The sequence below is a fragment of the Eurosta solidaginis genome, chromosome 2 (genome assembly GCF_040869045.1).
Source record: "Eurosta solidaginis isolate ZX-2024a chromosome 2, ASM4086904v1, whole genome shotgun sequence".
Lineage (NCBI taxonomy): Eukaryota > Metazoa > Arthropoda > Insecta > Diptera > Tephritidae > Eurosta > Eurosta solidaginis.
In genome coordinates this window covers 269693986-269718093 of record NC_090320.1, presented here as the reverse complement: position 1 = coordinate 269718093, position 24108 = coordinate 269693986, and the positions used below count along the sequence as shown (strand labels likewise).

At 35.3% G+C, this 24108-nt stretch overlaps 2 protein-coding genes and 1 non-coding gene across 3 annotated transcripts in view; 1 reads left to right on the top strand and 2 right to left on the bottom strand.

Moving 5' to 3' along the window:
- Positions 1–117: 117 nt before the first annotated feature.
- LOC137240948 (sodium- and chloride-dependent neutral and basic amino acid transporter B(0+)-like) lies at positions 118–8396 on the top strand. The gene is made up of 8 exons (XM_067767968.1): positions 118–201; positions 3543–3646; positions 3711–3852; positions 3936–4263; positions 4347–4510; positions 4583–4711; positions 6688–6894; positions 7944–8396. The coding sequence occupies exons 1-8, from the start codon at positions 133–135 to the stop codon at positions 8229–8231; spliced, it is 1431 nt and encodes a 476-aa protein (XP_067624069.1). The 5' UTR covers positions 118–132; the 3' UTR covers positions 8232–8396.
- Positions 8397–10339: 1943 nt separating this feature from the next.
- The window catches only part of Ntl (Neurotransmitter transporter-like), a 48942-nt gene continuing 35173 nt past the window's right edge, over positions 10340–24108 (bottom strand). Inside the window, exons 2-10 of the mRNA XM_067767967.1 lie at positions 17416–17547; positions 17161–17324; positions 15013–15074; positions 14819–14942; positions 14417–14750; positions 14191–14342; positions 13992–14120; positions 10808–11008; positions 10340–10745 (exon numbers count right to left, since the gene is read on the bottom strand). Of these exons, the coding sequence (XP_067624068.1) occupies positions 10431–10745; positions 10808–11008; positions 13992–14120; positions 14191–14342; positions 14417–14750; positions 14819–14942; positions 15013–15074; positions 17161–17324; positions 17416–17547 (1613 nt within the window). The 3' untranslated portion in view covers positions 10340–10430. The remainder of the gene's footprint in view (positions 10746–10807; positions 11009–13991; positions 14121–14190; positions 14343–14416; positions 14751–14818; positions 14943–15012; positions 15075–17160; positions 17325–17415; positions 17548–24108) is intronic.
- On the bottom strand, positions 21865–22063 carry TRNAY-GUA (transfer RNA tyrosine (anticodon GUA)). The gene is made up of 2 exons: positions 22027–22063; positions 21865–21900 (listed from the first exon to the last, which is right to left on the bottom strand). It is a non-coding gene; the product is annotated as a tRNA-Tyr (tRNA).

Here is a 24108-nt window from a genome sequence, read left to right as displayed (position 1 = left end):
TGCAATATTTTACTTTGGCAACTCTGTTCGATCGTCATCGTGTCGTGATCACTGTCGTTAAAAAAAGAATAGTGATCAGCTGATGGTGGTCCGCAAACGCATTGCAAAGGAGTATTGTTAGAGTACTCCAACATGAAGAAAATGGAACACGTAATCCAACAATTTTTGCAGGGTAGTCCATACTTCGTATGGCATTATATGGTAAAGTTATGCGTTGGTAAGGCGGTTTCAGAGAAACTTGGTGTGTTGCTTTGTTCTATTTATAGAACTACAACGCATTAACACCAATGTTGTCTATTTGTATGAGTTTTTAAGCGCGGATTACCCTTATTGCTATAAATGTATGAAAATATTTATTTAAAGCAATTTTTAATCTATAATTTATTTAATAATTTGGGAAAAATTTAAACGTGACATCAGGACGGACAAGGCGACAGCTGTTTCGATTATACCTTTTTTAAATCTCTTCAAAGCCTTTTCTCCCGGGAGTGGGATTCGACCCTGCACTCCTACGATGGTTGAAGTGTTATAAACGCATTCAGCCACGTCATGCCTTAGTTGTTGCAAACCTTATCCCAATTGCCTTCTTTGCATATTTTTCTTTATTCATAGTCCATACTTCGTATGGCATCATATGGTAAAGTTGTGCGTTGGTAAGGCGGTTTCAGAGAAACTTGGTGTTGTTGCTTTGTTCTTTGTTTTTGTTTGGGATCTCGATTGGTTTCCAATCTCTTGAAAATGTCCGTGAAATGCTCTAAGCTCCACCAAAGATTAGTGCATGTATACTCTTCTTTCGCAATAAGCAGATTGGGTTGAAAACCCTAACATTATTTCTGCCATTATCCTAACAAGCATTCAAAACTTCCCGAAATCACGTTCTCCAGCATAGCCTTTTTTTTTAAATCGTTTCGATACAATTTATACTTCACGTTGTTCATTGCGCATTTCTGCCATTTCCAAGGCAGTCTTATAGATAATGTCCGCTAGTACAGGGGCAGGCTTGATTATTCCCGTAGTAGTACATGTCGTGGAAGGCGATTTAAATTTATATACCGGACGGCTTGTTGGGTAAAAAATAATTAATTCTCAAGGCAGTCGGGCATATCCGACAACGGACCTCAAATGGTAACACTTCCTTAGCTTTGATGGAGTGTATTTAGGTTACAACAATAACAACAACGGGGTTCGTTCTTTACAAATCATCGTTATATTTGATCTCTCCGGTTTAATGAAATCCCATAATGCTCATGTGGCATTATGAAAAGATTGAAAATAAAAACTGCCATGGTTTGTGTAACATCTTTAGGTCGACGAACCAAGTGAACGTCTCATTACTTGACTGGTGCGTGAGCGGATAAGGGTCAATATTGCAGCCTTTAAAGTATGCATAACCCGAATACTAGAGCTATATCCGACGTATGTAGGTTTCTAAGTAATTGATTTGATATGACTTTTTTTGATATTATGCCGAAGCGTGCCAAGGCAAATGGTTGAATAATCCTTCTACCTCGAGGTGGGCGAGGTTTCCGGAAAAATACACGTCCATGCTTACCTTGGAATTATAACCAAAGCACCGACGGGGGCATCGCTCTAAGGTCTGACAAAGAGCGAATTTTTCTGTGTCGCAGTTCTCTTCATTTTGGACATGGATAACGTGAAAATGGTCTTTTGAGTTCTTTGTTGTCTCACCTCATTGCTTGTATAAGTTTTAGAATTTTTTGCATCTTCTTGGATACGGTCGTCTTTTCAAATTCTTCTGTTCCTCACATAAGTGTATGTGTGTATATTTTGATACCAACGCACTGACGGGGATGCCGTTATTGTTGTGGTTGTGATAACATTTATTACCAGTGGGGTGATGTGTATAGTGATGTGTATAGTGATGTGTTTTGTGTATTTGTGTTGTTTTATTATAAGCTTTTATTTAGTTTCGCTTGGCTGTTGTCTGTAATCAAATCTTGCAAGTTAAACTTGATACACTTCCCGGTGTCCGATTGGGCTGAAATTTTGCACGCATGTATAACTCTGATGACAATGCAATATTACTTTGCGAGAATTCGATAAATTAATCGATAACAGAGTTATCGGTAAAGATTTGTGCTCACAAGCAATAAAAGCCTAAGTCCTTTGTTTAAAGGGATGGTGAATACCCTAGTTATCGCTAAATGTTGCATACTTTTCTGCGCACTTGATTTTATTTTACAGATTTTTGGCGATGGAATTTTAGCTAAGCGAAAGTTGGAATTTTATTTTAAAACAGATTTAACCCACAGAGCAGAGATCTGCAATGAGTAGTTGTAAACTGAACGCGACATAGGCGTAGTCACAATAAAATATGATTTTAAGTTAGTTAAAACTGTTTGACACAATTTTATATGTGCTCTCTGTCAAAAATGCTTCAACTAACTTAATCACATCTTATTTCTATTATGAATATGCCCCAATATATTCGGATCATGATATAAATAAAATTAAAGAAAAAAAAACTTTTATAGAAACAAACTTTTATTATTGGTTAATAAAATTAACTGAAAAGTAAAAAATAAATTGACTGTAAAGAAATATAACACTTTACAAGTTCATTGTAACCTTTAACGATAATTAGGCTTCTTCGTCTGCGACAAACAAACTTCATATTGTACATAATTATATATTTTTAACATTAAAACTTTACACCTAAATTATTAAATCTTACAGTTTATATCACAGTCCTAATTGTTCTAATAAAAGCGTGTTACATTGTGGTAGCAAGAAAATAAGGTCCTAAATGTTCTCAATTATACCATCAAAATTTAACACGCTTTTATTAGAACATTTAGGACTGTGATATAAACTTTAAGTTTTTATAATTTAGGTGTAAAGTTTTAATGTTAAAAATATATAATTATGTAAAGTATGGAACTTTTTTGTCGCAGACGAAGAAGCCTAATTATCGTTAAAGGTTACAATGAACTTATAAAGTGTTATATTTCTTTACAGTTAATTTATTTTTTACTTTTTAGTTAATTTTATTAACCAATAATAAAAGCTTAGTTTTAACAAAGTATTTTTTTCTTTAATTTTATTTACTTTTTAGTTATTTTTATTAACCAATAATTAAAGCTTATTTTTGGAAAAGTTTTTTTCTTTAATTTTATTACGTTTTGTTGTTTAGAATAATGGGCAGTTAATTGCATGTGTGATATGTAGTTTCTTATGATGTGGGATGTTATGTTGAATATTATTATTACATGTAAGAACTGATTTGAGTTTTTTTTGTATGCAAAGTGGGCTTATGTTAAACTATGTTGAGATTATATTACGTAATGTTTTTTGAGCTATTTTACGCTATATGGCATTATTTTGTGTTATATTATGATATGTTATTCTATGTTATGTTATGTTATGCTATGCTATGTTGTTTTAGTTTGTGCAATACTATATTATATTAAGCTTTGCTTTTTATCTTATGTTGTGTTCTGTTATACTGGACATTACAAAACAAATTTATTTTTTAAATAACGAAGTTTTTATAAAAAAAATTTAATACACCTTAACATCAGTCCTGCCGAATAAAGAATGCTGTGGAGCTCAACGAAACCATGATAAATAGCACTGACTCATACAAATATATCGCCTATGAAGTACCAACCGTATTATTCTTCAAGTAAGAAAAACATTTTAAATTTCGTGCTATTTTTATAATAAGTTTATCTCTCAACTTATTTCAGCACTATATTCGGTGGTGAGGATCTAATGGAGAACTACGAATATAACAGTCCTTTTATGTTCTCATGGGAACTACTTGTATGCACAATCCTTTGTTGGGGTATAATAGCAGGTGTCTTTTTTCATTTTTATAATACGGAGTTGGTGAGTTTGTTGAGATATTTAACACTGTACCTTTTTTGTCCATTATATATATCTTTTTCTATGATGCCTTTCTCTCTTTGCAGATAAGCAAATTTCTACGTTACGCTATCTGGACAGCCTTGACTTTATTGGTCATATGTCTTATACGTTTCCTGCTAATAGATATCGATTTAAAATATATTCTGCGCTATTTTATAGCAACACCGCGTGATATCGCGGAAAGCATACCGAATACTATACTCTTCGTTGTATCAGCATTTGGTCCAGGCTGGGGTTCTGTTATAACATTGGCTAGTTTTAATCATTTCAAAACAAATATAATGAGCTACAGTTGGTTCATTTGTATAGGACAAATGGGTATTTTTATGGCTTATGGTATATTAACGCATATCATACAAAGTTATTTTAAGGGTAGGTATGAAAGATTTGAGTAGATTTAAATAACTTTTGTTTTCGAAATATTAATTCAATACTATTATTTCAATAATTTCCAGATATAACTCAACATTTCGACGATGTGGAAAATCTGTATGTTTATGTTAATCATCATTGGCCATTGTATTTATCAAGCGGTAGTGTTCTGGCAGCAATGACCTGGCCAAATTTGTGGTCCATAATCTTCTATGCTATGTTGGTTCTCATGGCTTTGATTAATATGGTATTTTTATAATATCTAAATTGTTTCTTCAATAAAATATTTTAATGAGTTTTCTTTTCATCTTTCCATTAGATAACTTGTTTATTTTCCGTATATCAAAGCATATTCGATGAGTTTGAGATGCTGCGCTCAAGAAGAACAGAAATTATTTTTGGTATTATTGGGTTCTTGGCTCTCATGTCCTTATACACATGTTCTAATGTAAGTAAATATTACAATCTATATATCGCCGTGAAATCAACAGGTCGACCGCTGGGTGAAATATTGCCATATCTGGATAAACGTTTCGAAAACGCCCGATCTTAACAATCTTTTGGAAACGTTCTGGAACGTCCTAGAATGTTCTACCTTAGATTTTTTTCTAACCGAAACGCACTGTCCCAGAACTAGTTTCAAAAATGCCTTGTCTCAGCATATATTCAATACATTTTGAGCTCAGATAGAGATTTTTTGAGAAAAATTTATAGTTAGGGCGTTTTTCAACCACAATCTTAGATCTGCGATCCCTGTAGCCATATTTCACCCAGGCGTTGATGTGCAAATAATGTAATATCTGGGTGCACGTGGTTTTTCTATATTCTATTGACAGTTTGGTGCTGTAAGTTTTAGATGCGTCACTTTAATTGATTGATCCAATTATTAAACTCATAGCTTTTCTCTTTCAAATATCAGAGAAGCTTTAATGACCTTTTACATTATTTTGAGTTAATGTAGAGATGAATCCCTTCCTTTAGCGCCCTCCATTTTATGCATGGTTAATATCGTAAGGATACAATTATATCCGCCTACATGTTTCCACGGTATAACCTCCCGCAATGCGTCCTTTCTTTGTATTTCCTGGCTGTTCTCTCATATAATAGATCCGAGGTTTCATGAAGCGGAAATTGTTTCTACATTTGCATTGCATAAATTGGCCGTGGCACAACTTTAAAATTAATCTATAATATCCGATGTTTTGTCACTCGACACCTTTATCTTTCTGATAAGATTCGAGTTTAAATCACAAATTTTATAAATCCTTGAAACCTGTTATCGTTTCGATTCATTGAACTTGACAATTTCTGTTCAAATCGGCGGCACACTTCCTAGCTCTTTCAAGTTTGTGGCCTTGGCCAATATTTGACTGGTCGGTCCTATATTTTAATTTGCAGTGCAAATGCTCTTCGCCGTCGTTGGTTAATCGTTATATTGAGTATTTAATGATTAACATATTTTGGGAACACTATGGACACAGCCGACAATGTGAAATCCTTACCGACTGCTTCAAGCCAGCATAATCTACTCTTTTCAATGATGGAAACATCACTAACATCTAACAAATTAACGTACATGGTGTGAATATTGTTCATAATTTAGTTACGACTTACTTTTTTACATATCATACAACAAATTTTGAATAAAAAATATTACTTCGAAACAATCATGAACGTTTTCGAAAACAATCCCAATAACATCAGAAGATAGTTCCGACATGATTCCAAAATAGTCCGGATATGATAACCAAAGCAATGTTGAAAGTAATTCAAACTTTATGCTGAAGTAATTGCGAAATATACTCAAAATGATTACGAAATCATTCCTTCATTAATCCTGCGGCCGCCGTGGTGTGATGGAAGCGTGCTCCGCCTACCACACCGGAGACCCTGGGTTCACACCCCGGGCAAAGCAACATCAAAATTTTAGAAACAAGCTTTTTCAATTAGAATAAAATTTTTCTAAGCGGGGTCGCCCCTCGGCAGTGTTCGGCAAGCACTCCGAGTGTATTTCTGCCATGAAAGGCTCTCAGTGAAAACTCATCTGACTTGCAGATGCCGTTCGGAGTCGACATAAAACAAGTAGGTCCCGTCCCGCCAATTTGTAGAAAAAATTAAAAAGGAGCACGACACAAATTGGAAGAGAAGCTCGGCCTAAAATCTCTTCGGAGGTTATCGCGCCTTACATTTATTTATTTTTATTTTATAGTACCTATTCCAGAGAAGATCCCAAAAGATCATGTCCCAATCTTTATTCTAAAATAGACACCTTCTACTTTTCGAAAATTGCTTAGGCCTCGGTTAATATGACCAAAATAATACTGTTCCACATCAGTTCCTGAGCCGTTCGGGCGTAGGTGTAATCATCCAGACATCCAAATATACAAACTTCCATATCCATGTTATTATGATTTTTATTTTCAGCACGGTGTAATTTTCTTCAGCGCAATGTCAATGGATTCACTGTTCACGCAAACATCACTCAATCTTTTACTGCTGCTCGTTATTCTATGGATTTACGGACGCGTACGTTTTCAACGCGATATAGAATTTATGTTAGGCCAACGCTTTTCCACATGGAAAGTGAATATATTGCGGTTTGTGGCGCCAATATGTCTTTGCCTATTACTAGTAAGTTAAAATCATACATATCTACATACATACATATTAGAGCGGGTCCAATTTTTTGCCCATCAGGAGTATAGCAAAAACGTAATCTACAGATGATTCTAAGAAAAATTGCTGAAGACACCATAGCTCTAAGTCCGATTTCGAGGTCCCTACTTTTGCAACATAGATATTTTGCATTTGAATGTAGGGTTTGGCCAAAAAAATCTTCATAGCTTCTGATAGAATTATAGGAAATATATCATATTGGGCTTACTCTAAAGGTATTTTACGTACATTTCAGAATCTGTATTAATATCTATAGTGTTTTTGAATTTTAGCAGAGATATCAGGCTTAAATTATGAGAAATTAGCTTAAAATGAACTTTTAACTACTATATTATCATTTTTCAACAAATTTCTTATAGAAAATTTTTTTTGTCTTTACAGCTAAAATAAGTTCAAAACAACTTTCATTCAGTTTTCTTTTTTCGAATTCGTTTTAGTAGAAAAAAATGTTTGCTTATTACTTGAATATAGGTTTTTGTTGAAAATTTTCTTCTACTAAAACGAATTTAAAGAAAGAAAAACTGTACGAATAAAAGTTGTTGAAAATGTTTTGAACTTATTTTAGCTGTAAGGAAAAAATGTTCCATGAGAAATTTGTTAAAAATGATAATATAGTAGTTAAAAGTTCATTTTAGGCAAATTTCTCATAATTTAAGCCTGATATATCTACTAAAATTCTAAAACACTAAAGATATTAATACAGATTCTGATATATACGTAAAATACCTTTAAAGTACGCCCAATATGATATTTTTCCTATATCTCTATCAGAAGCTATGAAGATTTTTTGGCCAAACCCATTCAAATGCAAAATATCTATTTTGCAAAAGTGGGGACCTCGAAATCGGACTTAGAGCTATGGTGTCTTCAGCAATTTTTCTTAGAATAATCTGTAGATTACGTTTTTGCTATACTTCTGATGTTAAAAAATCCATGCATACTATTTGACCCGCTCTAATGCATATATATGACTTTTTCATGTACCTCTCCTCTTTCTCTTGCAGTTAATTTCAGTTATTGCTGCTTTCTTCGAGCATAGTGTCGCTTCAATTGTGCTTCATGTTGCTGCGGTTTTCCTTATTGTTTTACCTTGGATTTTCTTACCCGGTTACATGATTTATATTATTTTACAAACATCCGGATCATTTTGTATACGTTTTAAACGTTGTTGTCGTCCATTGGATTGGTATCCAGTTGAATTGGAGGAAAGGCAACAATACGAAGAAGCAATGGGTAATATGGATATAACACACCAATTGAATGAAATGGAAAATAGTGAAATTGTGGCATAAGCAATTTGTTGGAATTGAATGAATTACTCTAAGAAATGTTCAAAGTGCTATATTTCGTTGTATACAAATAATTAATACCTACATAAATATATGAACAAATAACCAACTAATAGAGATTTGGTTACAACTTAATAAACACAAAAAATCGGATGGTACCATTTTGAATTCAAGTCGAGTTCTCAAAATTAGATTATCTCGAAGTAAGTTCGAGAGAAATTTCGATAAAGTCCCAATACATCCCCGATATGATATTTAAAGTCATCCCGATATAACACAGAAAACATAAGCTATGAGCCACGCACTGTATATGTCAAATCTTATAGATGTTGAGCCCCCGAGCTCGAATCATAATTGAAAAGATAGCTCGTGGTGGCATCCTAACCTCAAAGACTCACTTTTTGAATGAATTTGTTTTAAGTGAAGATTTTTTTTTTTTTGAAAGGGCACAAAATACATATCAGATAGAAAACTATCGATATAGGTACGCCGATGTTATCGAAGAGCACTATCGAGAAATTGTTATTAGTAATATGCCAGTTTCCAACTAATTATTGATTTTTATTAAAATAATTATTTATCTGCCCATCCTACTGATGGCAGAGGGTCTCTCATTGAGCGCAACTAAGGGCGGCAAAAAAGAAAAAACTTATCATCCACTAACACAAGAACCTTAAGCAATTTTCCAAACATTTCCAAAATCTTGAGTTACCCTGTAATGTCCAGTAGCGTCGATAGCCTTGGGACATGGGGAGAGATAGAGATAGAAAATTAAAAAAAATGTGTTTTCAATGAGAAAACGGGTTTTCTAAGCGAGGTCGTCATCCGAGCAACCAATCCGAGTGAATTTCTGCCACAAAAAGCTTTTCAGTGAAAATTGAGCTTTCTTGCAGATGGCGTCCGCGGAGTCGTCGTAAACGCTAATTAGAAAAAAAGCTTGGCCAAAATTTCCGCGGACGTAAATCGTACCAAGAATTATTTCTACCCTTTTTTTGTTTTTTGGAAAATTGAGGGCTTCATTGCGAATGATAGCTCAGGCGAACGATTCGCCTCCAAACGATTTCGTCTAGCAATGGTATTCTCTAACATTTTCGTTCGGCCTCTAAGTTTCTTACTTATTGTCACACAAGAAGTCGAAAGCACTTGTCAAATGATATGTTGCGCCATCGTTTAACATAGTGCAATTACACTAGGGATTCGTCTCTGAGGCGAAATGAACGTTGGTTTCGTAAAAGAGAATGAGGCCATAAGATTATCGTTCTAGTCGACGATACCTATAAGAATAGCAGTATCATCTTCCAATTATTTTTCTCACGCTCGTGAAACATTTTTTTTTTGTAAAAAATCAGGCGGTTATTAACTATTAATTCGGCTTTGCAGAATACTCTCACTGACTCAACAGACGATGCTGGAATGCAAAGATATTTTGAGGCCGGGTATAAAGCACAACGCTGGAAATCATCCCCATGTTACATGTTTTACCGATTGACTTAAATTATTTTTTTAGTAAGACCAAACCGCCGTGGTTTTATTTTCTTTCGAAAAAATTATTCCAAATATCTGATTATAACACTTTTTTTTTTGTTGAAACGCTAACCATTTTATTGAAATTTATGACCATAACTTTATGACATTTTTATGAATTCAATTCCCTCTTCTAGTTATGACAATATAAGTGCTACCAACCAAGTGCTACTAAAATCTACAGTGCCTCTAAAATGTTCCTTAAAACGATAGTATCGATAATCATAAAACATCGATAGGCTGAAACTGTCGATATATCGATACTACGTTGATAGTTTTCCACCTCTACAGGTAAGAGCACAAGCTATCTAAGCGAAAGACAGTATCCATACTATGAAATTAAACATAAAATTTGATCAGGCATTTCATAAAAAAACAAGAGCACACTTTTGAATTCTGACCACGGTTTGAAGTATATCTATTAAACTGGAAGAGTATATAGACAATTAACATCTAAATTAGAAGAAGAAAAAGCGATTGAGAAAGCTTTTGGAAAATGTTCTTTTTCAGGATTGCTTCGAACTCGAAAACTTTCCAAAAATGACTTTTAAGAAAGCTTACTATCGCCTACCAACTTCTAGAAGACATCATTGTCCTTTGTGTTTTTTATTAATATACTTAAAAACTACACCTTAGCTACTTTGCGACCAACAACAACTACATATACATTGTTAATTTTCACAACCTCCCACTAATCGCTGCTTCCATGCGCATGCTATTAAGTTCACTTTTTAACTTCCGCGAACGCTGAAAGTCCTCATATTCCAGCTGATGTTCTTCATTAGCTGGCGTCCAATCTATAGCTTTCAATTGCATACGCAAGGTATCTGCCACCGATCCTTTGCCAAGTATCAAAACATAAATAATATATGATGGAATGCAAGCAATTGAGGTGCAACAACTCAACCAACCCATGCCTATAGCCCAGCGTGGGTATATAATACCGTTATAGGTTATATCACGATTAAAAATAATGCTGGTGAAAAACATGCCCTATTAAAGAAGGAAAATTAATGGTCGATAAAGTTGTTCAGAGTTAAGTTAGTTCATCTTACAATTAGTATAAACGGTGTTATATACATCCAGCAAACTTTCCACACGATCCCAGGTCTTTTGCCAATCATAAAGTAAATATCTTCAATAAAATTATCCACACCGTATACCCACGCGACCATAGTAACTTCGAGAATACAAATAAGTATAACCGATATGGATGCGGAATACCAATCCAATAACTGTAGTATAAACATTCCACCCTATGGAAGAGAAAATTTGATTAGCGCCTTTCAAAATTCCGTAAGTAATACTGCTTAGCTGAAGTTCAGGCTAGACAGTGCGCAAATGCTACTGGGAAGAGATACACCGAGTCGGAACACGCTCCGCTCTGAGGGCAATATTTTCATTTGAGAGGTTTAGCCATAAGTAGTGCTATCGTCTTTGGATAGCTCTCATGATTAGTTAAACTGCGATGCTAAGGGATTGTAGGGCCTAGAGAGACTATTACTTCTACCTTCCTAAGGTGAAGAAGAATTACCCTCCTACTTTCACTGTGAGACACAAAAAGCTTATGGGGAAATCCGCCAAACTTTGGTTTTTTGGAGAAAAACATTTTTTTTGAAACATGGTAACACGCAAATATCTTTTTGTTAGGAACATTGAGGAGCGAATTGGAGCTATAGTGCATCGCCGTTACTCGTCTTACATAATGCTTCAAAAAGATATAGTCAAAAGATCGAGCAAAATATATATAAATTGAAGTCGCAATGTTAAATATACATTTATTTCAACACTTCTGTACCGATTATATCGAAATTTTAACAAAATATGGAGATATATGCAGCTGTTAGCTATGTAAAATTTTTTTGATACACGAGACCCGGTTTTGTAGATACCGGTAAAAATATTAAACCGAATAACCGCCAAATACTTTTTACTGCAAAGTTTGCAACATATTTATTTTAACACCTTTGTACCGATTCTTTTGAAACTTTAAAAACCTATAGATATGTGAACGAAGTATGTTTAGGTAAAAAAGTTTTAATACCCGAGATCCGGGTTTGGAGATATTAATAAAAATATAAACCCGGAGAACCTTTAATTTTTTTACTTATTTATACACTTCTGAAATTTTATCAGGATGTACATATCTATGTGGGGTATATTAAGCTAAAATTTTGTTGATATCCGAAACCCGGTTTTAAAGATATCGGCAAAAATATGAAACCGGGTAACCGTCAAATATTTCATACCCGTTTGTTAATTTTTTCTCTCCACCACAGTAGTATACCATCAATTGCCTCATCTTGGAATATTCACGCAAGGAAAGTTATTGATGTTTGTACATGGGGCAAATATACGAAATTTTCGCCAATAATTATTAATTATTATAATTGGCAATCGTCAAAAAGTGTAGAAAATTGTTTGTTGGAAATTTCGTATATTTGCCCCATGTACAAATATCAATAACTTTCCTTGCTAAGGCAATTGATGGTATACTACTGTGGTGTAGAGAAAAAATTAACAAACGGGTATGAAGTGATAAAAGTAAAATTTTTGCTTGCCCACAACAAAACATGGACTTAAAAAAAATTTACCCAACCAATCGCTTCCACTTTTCTACCTATACTTTCAAAACTGAAAGGGGCACATCGAATTTGAAGCCCAAGGTATTTTTAGTCCCAGATAGGCTATTATCGTGCAAAGCCCAATTTCAATACTCAGCTGCCTCAAAAATCTATAAGCAAAAAACTGTCAATATGGAAAATGACAAAAAAAAAAGTACCGATAGTTTGATTGATGATAGTTTTGAGTATTGGAGGGGCACATTAAATTTGCTCATACTTTTAGAATCTCCGTTTCAAAAACAATATTCAGTTTAAATTCCATAGCGTTTCAGCGATGCCTCAAAATTTTATCGGTAAAATTCAAAAAAAAAAAAATTCAAGTGAAAAAGTGTAAAAATCGACGTTTTTTACGTTTCGAAGTTCTTCAAAAATTTACTATCAACTTTCTTGATTTTTAAAATCATCAGATCGGATAGTCAAAGGGTCAAACTTAATATCCTTGTACTTTTTTCTGGCCTTATGTTTTTTGCCCGTGTGTAAAACCCGAGTATACAAAAAAGTAAAAGTTTTTTGGATTTGCGCTTATGAGGAAGCTTCAAAAGATGGTGACAAGTTTTAGATCAAGCGATGCTGCGAAACTAGTTGAATCCATGAGCTCGCAAGACTTGAGGAGAATAAGACCTGATAAGGACTTGAAAAGTTGTCCAAAATTGTCAACACAAACAACTTTGGAATTCCCCATTATTGACCAAATAAGATAAAGTACTATGGGAAAACAAAGGAGCCTTTAAAATCGGTGGGACCGGTGGGGACCGTTTGCAACAAATTGATCCTAAGATTACTAAGCATCTTTCCTTATCCTGAAAACATTGGAAAGGCAAAGCGCCCTTCATAAGGTTTTTTGCGTTAATGCGGAATTTCTGACCGGCCATCAGTGCATCTAGACAGGCTTTATCGACATTGAAGGTGCCTTCAATTAAAAAAAACTTCAATGCAACTTTGGGCACAAGCTCTGTTAATAAGATAATTACCTGGGTCACTTCTTTGGGCTCTCCTCTCGATACTGGAAGTAATGAACTCCTGTATATATTCAGATGAAAGTTAACGGGGATAGTCGGGATCCCCAAAACCCCAGTGGGTTGCCAGCGCAATATATACCTTCTCCAACCCAATTTTCAGCTTCACCTACCCGTGGTGAATCCTGTTTCATTAACAGCTGAGGCTCTGGCGACCCTGAACTCCGGATGGATCTGGGGTTGAGAGGGCGGTTTAGCCTAGCAGGTTTCATGTGGCCATACCAAATCGTTCCCGTGATTGTCGCGCTAGTACCTTTATGGTGATTGTTACTGGAACATACCGGATCTGCATCCGGCAAAGGACCACCAACATCGATAACATGGCCCAAGGCCTTCAGGGAGTGTCATTATCGCTACAATAACAACAACAACCCCTAGAACCTTCGGCGAATGTCTTTATCGTTATATTATGAAGAATAAGGCACAGTGGGTAAGCAATACAGACTGTGGTTGAATTCCATGTAGCTTGTTCTTCCGATTATTGGTCAAAAATTTAGGAGGACGGTGGAAGGGTAGAAGTTACGTAGGCCCGATGCTAGGACCGTCTGTGGCGTCCATCTTAGCTCGACCTTTGTTATTTAAAAAATAATAGCACTTACCCTAGTAACCATAATAATTGACATTAAAAACATAATGATAACTGAACACAAAGTGACAAGAGCTTTGCGCCGACGCAATTTTGGTATGTCATCTACCACAGACGATATAATGGCTTCAATTTGTACGAACTACAAATATAGATTATTTATTTAATTCTAAGATTTAGAACTTTTAGCGAAAGTAGCTAGATTAACTCACCACACTGTCCAAACCAAGAAGGAAAATCATAAAAAAGAAAAGTCCAGCCCATAAGTGTGGCACAGGTAACATAGCAATAGCCTGAGGGTATGTAACAAAAGCCAGACCAGGTCCTGAAGTAGCGACGGTAGCAACCGGAATGCCAGATTGATCTAAAATATTGAAAAAGAAACTCAATTAATTCAAATATTACATTTCAAGAGAAATAAATTTGAGGATTACTCACGTGATAGGAAACCCAATACTGAAAATACAACAAATCCTGCAAATATACTCGTCGAACAATTCACAATCGGTATGATAAACGAATCACCTCTGGCGTTATTGCGAAATTTATTAAAGCTTGCCATATTTATGATACCACCCCAACCGGGTCCCAATGAAAAAAATATCTGTATGGCAGCATCAGCCCAAACTTTCAGATCTAAGAGGCGTGACCATTCAGGCTTGATATAAAACAAGATGCCTTTCATCGCACCGGGTAAAGTAATGCCACGTATGAAGAGAACGAAAAGTATAAAGAATGGAAATACCGCGGTAAAATAGACCACCTTGCCTACCTGAAGATGAAAGGCAATTAAATAGATTTTTATTAAATAGCTCTTGGTATTAGTAGAGCGTCTCTTACCGTCTTTATACCACCAATAATGCAGGCATACACAGAGAGCCATACAAAAACCAAGCACCAAAATAAAGGCCAAACTATGCCACCCAGTTCCTCAATGCCTTCAGAAACTTTTAATATTTCATTGCTGTGAGGTTTTAGACGCATAAATTAATATGTATTCCAGGGCTTGGTTAAAGCTAAACTGTAAAACTTACTGAAAGAACTCATCGGCTGGAGTTCGAAAACCTGTGTGGTGGGTAAAATTTCGTTTTCCTAGCTGAAATTTGAGGAAATTTTATTAACTCTTTTATTCTAGACATATCTGTGGTTAAGTCAAATTAGTTTCCTTAGCTTAGCTTAGATTAGGTGGCAGCTCTTGTCAAAATGCTTTACAATTAGTGCAGATCCATCGAAAAAAACCATACAAAATAAATTCCGGCCTCAAGGCATAGATTTATAGTCCAATTAAATTCTACATATACGTAGTGGAGCTAAGGTTGGTCCTTGTAACTCAAATAAACAAAATATCCCTGTCTCGAAGTCTCAAAATATAATAGTGTGGCGAGTGCTAGCAGCTCGATACATCACTATGCTGCTAGCAAATATATGCACAACAACAGCAAAGTAAGCAACCTCACATATATATGTACATGTAAACATCAAAACAAGCAGCCACACATACACATAAACAGCGAAGCTAAGAGCCATGGTTCAACTATACATTGTTGGCTCATCTGTAAAGCAACAAAATATGTCTGTTCAAATTGTCAAAATCTGTGTATTGGTGTTGGTGCGAATGGTATGGAATGGAAACCTAAAACTTAGCAGTTTTTGTATGTGTAAGTAAAATGTTGCCAATGTGTTGGTTTCATTTTGAGTTTGCCATCTCCTTTTGACAATCCCTTCGACCATGCAATGACATAAATAAAATCAGCTGATGAGATGAGCCAACCTGTATAATTGAACCATGCTAAGAGCTAAACGATTATTTCACATAAACACATGTAGTCATAGTCAGCTCCTAAGAGCGAAAAAGAAAGAGAAACAATCACACATCATGTAAGCATATTCTAAGCCAGACGCATGGCTCACCTATATGGTTGGCTTATCTCATCAGCTGATTTTATTTTTTTCCTTTCACTGGTGTTGGGATTTACAAAAGGAAATGGCAAACACAAAATGCAACCAACACATTGACAATATTTTCTTACAACACACAAGAATTGCAAGGTTTTGTGTTCTATTCCATTCCATTCGCCTAACACCAACATGTAGATTTTGACAATCTGAGCAAAGGTATATTGTTGCTGTAGAGATGAGCCAGCCATATAGTTAAACCATGGACAGACGTCTGCAAAATTAAAATGTAGCTGTGTTAATGAGAGTGCAATGGTCGCCGAAATCACTAGATGCATCGTTTTGTGTTGTTCATTTGCTTATTAGCAAGCAAGAAGCAGTACTAAGAGACAAACGTGAATACCAGATGCAGAAATTAGAAATAAAGAAGCAAATGTTCGAGAAGGCTTTTCGTGAAAAGTGTAGAGCAGTGGTCATCAAAATTGAAACTGTGGCTGTGTTAGTAAGAGTAAAATCATTATGCGACCAATGGGTTAGTAGTTGATCAGAAAGTAATGAGGTAAGATTTATGCACGCATGTTTTCTAACACTCAAAAAGTAATGCGAAAATATGCCATACAAATAATATTTTAGTGCTTGGGTCTAACAAAAAATTAAAACGAAATAAATTGTGCATATTTAACCATTAAAACATTATGCGCTTGGGCAATTGTTTGCAAAATATCTGTTCGGAAACACGCAAATAAACAATAGCCTCCTCTGATGTTGCTACTCTGCTTGTTCATCAAATACTAAACGAAAGATACTAATAATGTGTGTGAAGTGAACGCGAATAATTATTTCACTAGCAGACGACCACTGGCCTAGGCTTTAGGGGAAATATACGAACGAGGCACTGAATATTTGAGTTATTTATTTGACAGTTCAGCGACTCCAAAGATAACAGAAGGTGCAAAATAATTAAGAACTCTTTAAATTCGATAAAATACCAGGTCAAAATTTTTACACATTAATTTGCTCACATACATACGTCATAATTTTGAACTTGAAGAAATTGGAAAAACTCGTTTGATTTTTAGGAACCATCCTGTGCAGCTATTGTAATTCCACAGTTGATGTTTCCGTTCTGGTTCCTGAAAGCATTTACAGATGAACTTATAGTTCTGAAAGTTTAAAAATTCATCTGCAAACTACCACAAGAATCTAAAAAAAACAAAGCTCATAACCTCACTTTTCAATAAATTTTTATTAATAGAGTAATAAAAGGGAATTTTTTATGTACCTACCTCTAAAACCTCCACACAGTATTTTGTATTCCATTCATTTTTACAATCAATCCAGGGTAATTTGTATGAGAATAATTTTTTTAAAAACATTATTGGATATGCAATTATCACAGAGTAATAACAAGTGCAAATAAAATTAACTATCACAATGGCGAAACCAGCGCCTGAAACAACAAGATAATATAAATGTAGGAATGTTATATGTTACATATTATAATTTAAAAAAAACTTAAAAGCCAAATGTACTTTACTAACCTTTAAATAGCGGAGCCAAACGAAAAACACCAATACAACCTACACTCGAAAATTGGCCCATAACTATTTCCATAAAAAATAATGGAATGCCACAGCAGAAGAGCATAAGTAGATAAGGTACCAAAAAAGCACCTGAAAGTATGAACAATTGAAATTAAAATATCATAAACGAAATTGGTTATTGGCCTTATATGGAAATATGAAAAAGGTATGATAATTCACTAACAAATGCATTAAATATAAATATAAAACTATAACATTTTTCGAAAATATGCCGTATGCCTATATATCTTATTTCTCGAGCATGTTTTTTTCTTCTTTTACTCTATCCCAATGTTTTAGACGTGCGCATGATCCGAGGACATTACATCGATTCGGATCACTATCTCACCGCAGCTGAAATACGTGGCGCAGAGACGGGCGGCTGAACACAATTAGCAAATAAAATTAAAGAAAAAAAAACTTTTTTAAAAATAAGCGTTTATTTTTGGTTAATAAAATTAACTAAAAAGTAAAAAATAAATTAACTGTAAAGAAATATAACACTTTATAAGTTCATTGTAACCTTTAACGATAAGAAGGCTTCTTCGTCTGCGACCAAAAATTCCATATTGTACATAATTATATATTTTTAACATTAAAACTTTACACCTAAATTATTAAATCTTACAGTTTATATCACAGTCCTAATTGTTCTAATTAAAGCGTGTTACGTTGTTATAGCAAGAAAAGGAGGTCCTAAATGTTCTCAATTATACCATCAAAATTTATTTTTTTATTATTATTTAATAAAATTTTTATTAATTTTTTATTACTTAATAAAACTGCTGTACACTGAAAGAAAAATACTGGTAAAATCAACCGAAATACGGGTAAATTCAACCGAAATTTATGTCAATTTTTATCCATCGCAACAAGATGTTGAATCAACTGCGCACAAATTGTTGATTCGTAACTGACCGTTTTAGTAGTCAAATGAACAAAAAGAGTTGTTGCGACAGCTTTGTACGAAAGTACCTAAGTATGTTGCGGCATTTGCAAGGCAGATGAGTTTTCACTGAGATCTTTTCATGGCAGAAATACACTCGGAGTGCTTGCCGAACAGTGCCGAGGGGCGACCCCGGTTAGAAAATTTTCTTCTAATTGAAAACCCTTATTTCTAAAATTTTTATGTTGCTTTGCCCGGGGTGTGAACCCAGGGTTTTCGGTGTGGTAGGCGGAGCACGCTACCATCACACCACGGCGGCCGCCATATACATACGTAAATATGTATACAGCATACATAAGTACAAAGTAGAGACAGGGTGCGTTTCTTTCGTGTGATTTCGTAAATTTTATGGTGGAGAAAGTTTTCAACTTTGAAATATTCTCGTACCCGTCTTGCTATATGGACCATGACAATTTCTTTTTTTTTTTTTTTTAGCTAATGACAACAACGAACTCATCTTTCCGGTTTATAAATAAATTTAACTAATGTGTTATCTCCATGGTTATATAGTAGAGCAAAGTAAAAAAATAAAAAAAAATGTTTATGTGCGACACGCTGCTCCTTATTTAATACCTTCATATTTTATACAACACTTTTAATATTATAAGCAAACAAAAATCAACCAACTGGGAAAGTAACATATGTATTTTATAGCCTCTTACCGAAGACAATTTTTTATTTGTATGGGTGAGAGGGGTGTATATGTGAGAGCATACAGCTGGGTATATAATGTTCGATTTCGCCCGAACTTGGACTTTCTTACGTAGACTTCCTTAGTTATTTTTAGGAATGCAAAAAACATGTGAGGATGAGCCTTCTGACGGCTATACTGACGGATCCATTCACACTTCCTTTTCCATCAGATGGACTCACCATAGCATGAGTAGCTGCCGCTGAAGAAAATCGATAGCGACAATCAAAAAGAAACGGTAGCCGAAGGGTCTTCAGCACATATTTTTATACCTTTCATGAAAATGAAATGGTATATTAATTTCGTCACGAATCTCGAAATTGTAAGTCCTTAAAGGAAAATAGATAGACCCACCATTAAGTATACTGAAATTATCAGGATGAAGAGCTGAGTTGATTTAGCCATGTCCGTCTGTCCGCCTGTCTGTTTGTATGCAAACTAGTCCATCAATTTTTGAGATATCTTAATAAAATGTGGTGGGCGGGTGCGTTTAGGTGTCAGATTAGACATTTGTCGGAACAGGCCGGATCAGACCACTATATAATATATCCTCCATACAACCCCTTTTTCAGAAAAAGAAGGTTTTTGTCATATCTTCCTCAATTTATCCGATTGAAGCTTCAAACTTCACCATATGCTTTCGTACATTGCACATATTGTTGTCTGAAAAATGGATGAGATCGGTCGTATATATATAGCATATATCCCCCACAACCGATTGTTCAGATAAGAAACTTTTCGTAATTACTCCCCCATTTTAAGAGCTAGAGGCTTCAAATTTCAACGAATGCTTACGTATATACCATATATTGTTGTCTGAACAAATCTTAGAGATCGGTGTTATATATAATATATACCCCATAGAAACGGTCATTTTTGCCCCTTTTTTACGGCTAGAAGCTTCAAATTTCATCAAATACTTACGTTTACGTCATATATTGTTGAAATACATGATACGTATTCATAGTTTTTACAAGCAGACCACAAAAAACGTGAAACTTTGCATCCTCAAACAAAATACCTCCCAATTTTTATACTCAGCGTGCTTTGCACACAGAGTATATTAACTTTGACTGGATAACGATTGGTTGTACAGTTATAAAGGAATCGAGATAGATATAGACTTCCATATATAAAAATCATCAGTATCGAAAAAAAATTTGATTGAGCCATGTCCGTCCGTCCGTCTGGCCGTTAACACGATAACTTGAGTAAATATTGAGATATCTTCACCAAATTTGGTACACGAGCTTAATTGGACCCAGAATAGTGATATTAAAAATTAGCGAAATCTGATGAAACCACGCCCACTTTTTTTATATATGACATTTTGGAAAACACAAAAAACCTGATTATTTAGTAAATAATACACCTAGAATGTTGAAATTTGACGTGTGGAGTGATATTGAGACCCTTGATAAAAATTAAAAAAAAAAATTGTAAATGGGCGTGGCACCGCCCACTTGTGATCAAATCAATTTTACAAATATTATTAATAATAAATCAAAAATGATTAAACCTATCGTAACAAAATTCGGCAAAGAGGTTTCCTTTACTATAAGGAATGCTTTGAAGAAAAATTAACGAAATATATATATAATATATATAAAAAGTTTTAAAAGGGTCGTGGACGAATAAAATAAGCTATATCTTTGCAAAAAAGAATTTATATCAATGGTATTTCATTTCCCAAGTGGATTTATAACAATAAATAGGAAAAACTTCAAATTAAAAAAATGGGCGTGGCACCGCCTCTTTTATGACTAAGCAATTTTCTATGTTTCGGGAGCCATAACTTGAAGAAAAATTAACGGATCGTAATGAAATTGTGTACACATATTTTCCTTATCGCAGAAATTATTTCTAGTAAAAATGGACGGGATCGGTAAAAGACGCAACTTAGATAGAAAACGAGTTTAAAAGGGTCGTAGACTAGAATAATATGCTATAACTTAGCAAAATATAGTTTTGATTCAATAATATTTTACTTATCAAGTTTTACTGTAAGAGGGTGGTGCCACGTGGTATGTAGAAAAGTAATTTATCTTAAATGAAATGTACAATTGAAGCTCACGCTGAGTACCGGTTACACCCGAACTTAGACACCTTTACTTGTTTTCGATACAAATTACTTATTCGATTCGATACATTTCTGAGAAATAGTCGCCGGAGATATCGACGTTACTCCGATTTCTTATCAGCTTTCGGGAAGAACTGTTCTCCCAAAGCGAAATGATATTTAGATACGAAAGCGGTACAACATTTGGAAACTATTTGGATAGGAATTTTATATTTATCTTAAAAATCGTTTAGGTATGCACAACTGTTCACTATATATTTCTTATCTTATACAGTCGATTATATGGAGATTACGAATGGGATAAGATTATTGTTCAGCCCCATTCATGAAAGGTATGAAGTCCCGTCCTTACTTGTTTTCAAATAACTTTCGTTCGCCTAGAAGGTTCAATGTGGTCATATAAGATCGTTTTTAATGCCTTAATGCTGCTTGTTACCGAAACGTATCGCATCTAATTCGGCAAAGGACCAAATCAATACATTCTCCAAAACTTTCGTTATAAGAAGAAGAAGAAGATTAAGAACCATGTTATACATAGGTCCTAGTACATGAATAAGTTTTTCTGTTTGACCGTCACACAAACTTATTCATCGACACACACAGTTCAACCTAACATAACAAAAAATTTAATAAAGTATTTTTAAAAAAAACATTTAAAAAAAAATTACAAAAAAATTAAAAAAGTATAACTCCTTCGAGCCGGATTTGAACCAGCGACCTATGGATATCAATATGTAAGAATTGAAGTAGATTATGGTCAGCGCAAAGCATTTATCAAACACCAAAGGCATGTTTCATCAATTGGGTGTGAATCCTGCCCCGTCACCGCCACTCTATTTAACAACTCAGGCACTACAGTCCACCGCTCTACCAACTGAGCTATCGAAGGTTTCGCGAAGCGGCCGGCAAAACGCACATTTCTTCATTTCACCTATTTCGTTGCAGTTGTTTCTGCGCGTACTCACCAAAACGTGCGTCGAAGAAGAAGCATAACGAGTACATAACGGCAAAAACATTGTATGTCATTTGCACGTTTTTCTCTTCGCTCAAACATGTGCAGATATGTATTTGTGTGTTCATTTTAATTCACTTTTTGTATGGTCGTAAAATAACATCGAATGCGAAATTTGTGGAGAGCAACATACAAAAGTAGCGCAAAAATATTGATTTATAGATACAAATATGAAGAGACATTAAATTGTTTGTGGTTGATTATGAAAGAAATAAACAAAATTTGCTGCAATTATTGTGAAAAGTGTAAGTAATTTAGCAGTACGCGAAAATGTGACTACCCACCAAAAAACTAGCATCTTATATTAGGGTGATTTCAATTTCCAAGGAGTGGAGTTTTGTGTGATTTTTTATACGAGTATCTACAAGTCAATTGTCGTATGCATTACGCAAATACTAATAGCTTCGACACATAAGCAGTTTTTCATATAGGGTTGGGTAGATTGCACGTATTTTTATGGAGAATGGTAGAATGAGCGACACTGGCGCCATCTAATATTGAAAAGTAGCCAACTCCCGAATTTTGTTCCAAACAAATTATAAGAAGAAGAATTTGACAGTGAAATTATTTTTTCCCATTGGTTAGTAGGTTAGGTTAGGCTGAACTGGCTGGTCCGCGACGACCTCACATAGACTGATTGAGTCCGTAGTGTTACCAGAAGTTTGTTTTAACGACCAAACTGAAAAACCAGGACGTATGTTATAAAATAACTCCGTACTCTTAGCAAATACTAGAAGCTTCCTAGGACTTAAGCCACTTGCTGCTTCTAAATCTGATAGCTGTATCACTCCTAATAGCTGGAGTCTTAGCGTGGCAAGTGCAGGGAACGAGCACAGAACGTGTTCGATCGTTTCCTCCTCCAACCCGCACTGCCTACATCTGCTATCACTGACCAAGCCTAATTTAAAGGCATGTGACGCCAGAAGGCAGTGTCCAGTCAGAATACCCGTCATGAGTCTACTGTCCTACACATAATCTTCGACACTTTACAGCCTGTGCACCTCTCGCCTTCGCTTAATCTCGGCCAATGTAATTGGGACGTCTACGGAGCAAGCTTCAAGGAATGCGCCCTTTTTAGCTAGTTAGTCCGCTTTTTCATTCCCATCTATTCCCATATGCCCTGGGACCCAATATAGATGTATGCTTCTCCCTGTCCCGATTCTCTCCAAAGACTGCTTACACTCTAACACGCATTTAGATGCTGAGCTATGCGAGATTATTGCCTTAATTGCTGCTTGACTGTCAATATAAAAGTTAACACGTTTGCAGCTTAAGCTATTCTCTTCCAGGGTTTCTACTGCTTTGATTACGGCTAATATTTCTGCTTGGAAAACGCTACAGTAATCCGGCAGCATGTAGGATCTGCTTATTTCCGGATCAGCGCAGTATACCGCAGACCCTACTCCTTCCACTACTTTGGAACCATCGGTGTACACATGTATCGCCTCGTCCGCCATTTGCGCACTCTTGCGCCAACCGCCCACCTCTATTATGGCCTTAAGATCTCCCTCGAAGCGCAGATAGGGAATCAGGTAGTATTTTCGTCTTGCGATTGATGACGCTATACTACTATGGCCACATGGTCGGCGCTCAAGCTGCCCCGAAGCACCGAGCCTGGTTGCGGTCGTTAACGCTTTGTTCTTTGCTACCAGGTCTACAGGTGGAATGTGCAGAATGGCATGCAGTGCAGCCGTCGGGGTTGTTTTCAGGGCTCCCGTAATGCTAAGCATCGATAGTCTGCAAACCCCCTCTAATTTTTTGAGGTATGTTGTTTTTTGTGTGGCTTTTCACCGAACAAGAACTTCATAGTATTGAATAGGGCTTACAATCGCTGTAAAAACCCAATGAGAAATAGAGGGCGATAGGCCCCACGTACACCCCAGCATTCTCTTACATACATAGAGTGCCGTTGAGGCCTTCTT

Bases quoted from the DNA above. Each gene is read 5' to 3' on its own strand.
- LOC137240948 (XM_067767968.1), top strand. From the start codon at position 133: ATGAAGAAAATGGAACACGTAATCCAACAATTTTTGCAGGGTAGTCCA. The intron at 4,264-4,346 runs GTAGGTATGAAA...AATAATTTCCAG, and splicing joins CATACAAAGTTATTTTAAGG to ATATAACTCAACATTTCGAC. The intron at 6,895-7,943 runs GTAAGTTAAAAT...TTTCTCTTGCAG, and splicing joins TATGTCTTTGCCTATTACTA to TTAATTTCAGTTATTGCTGC.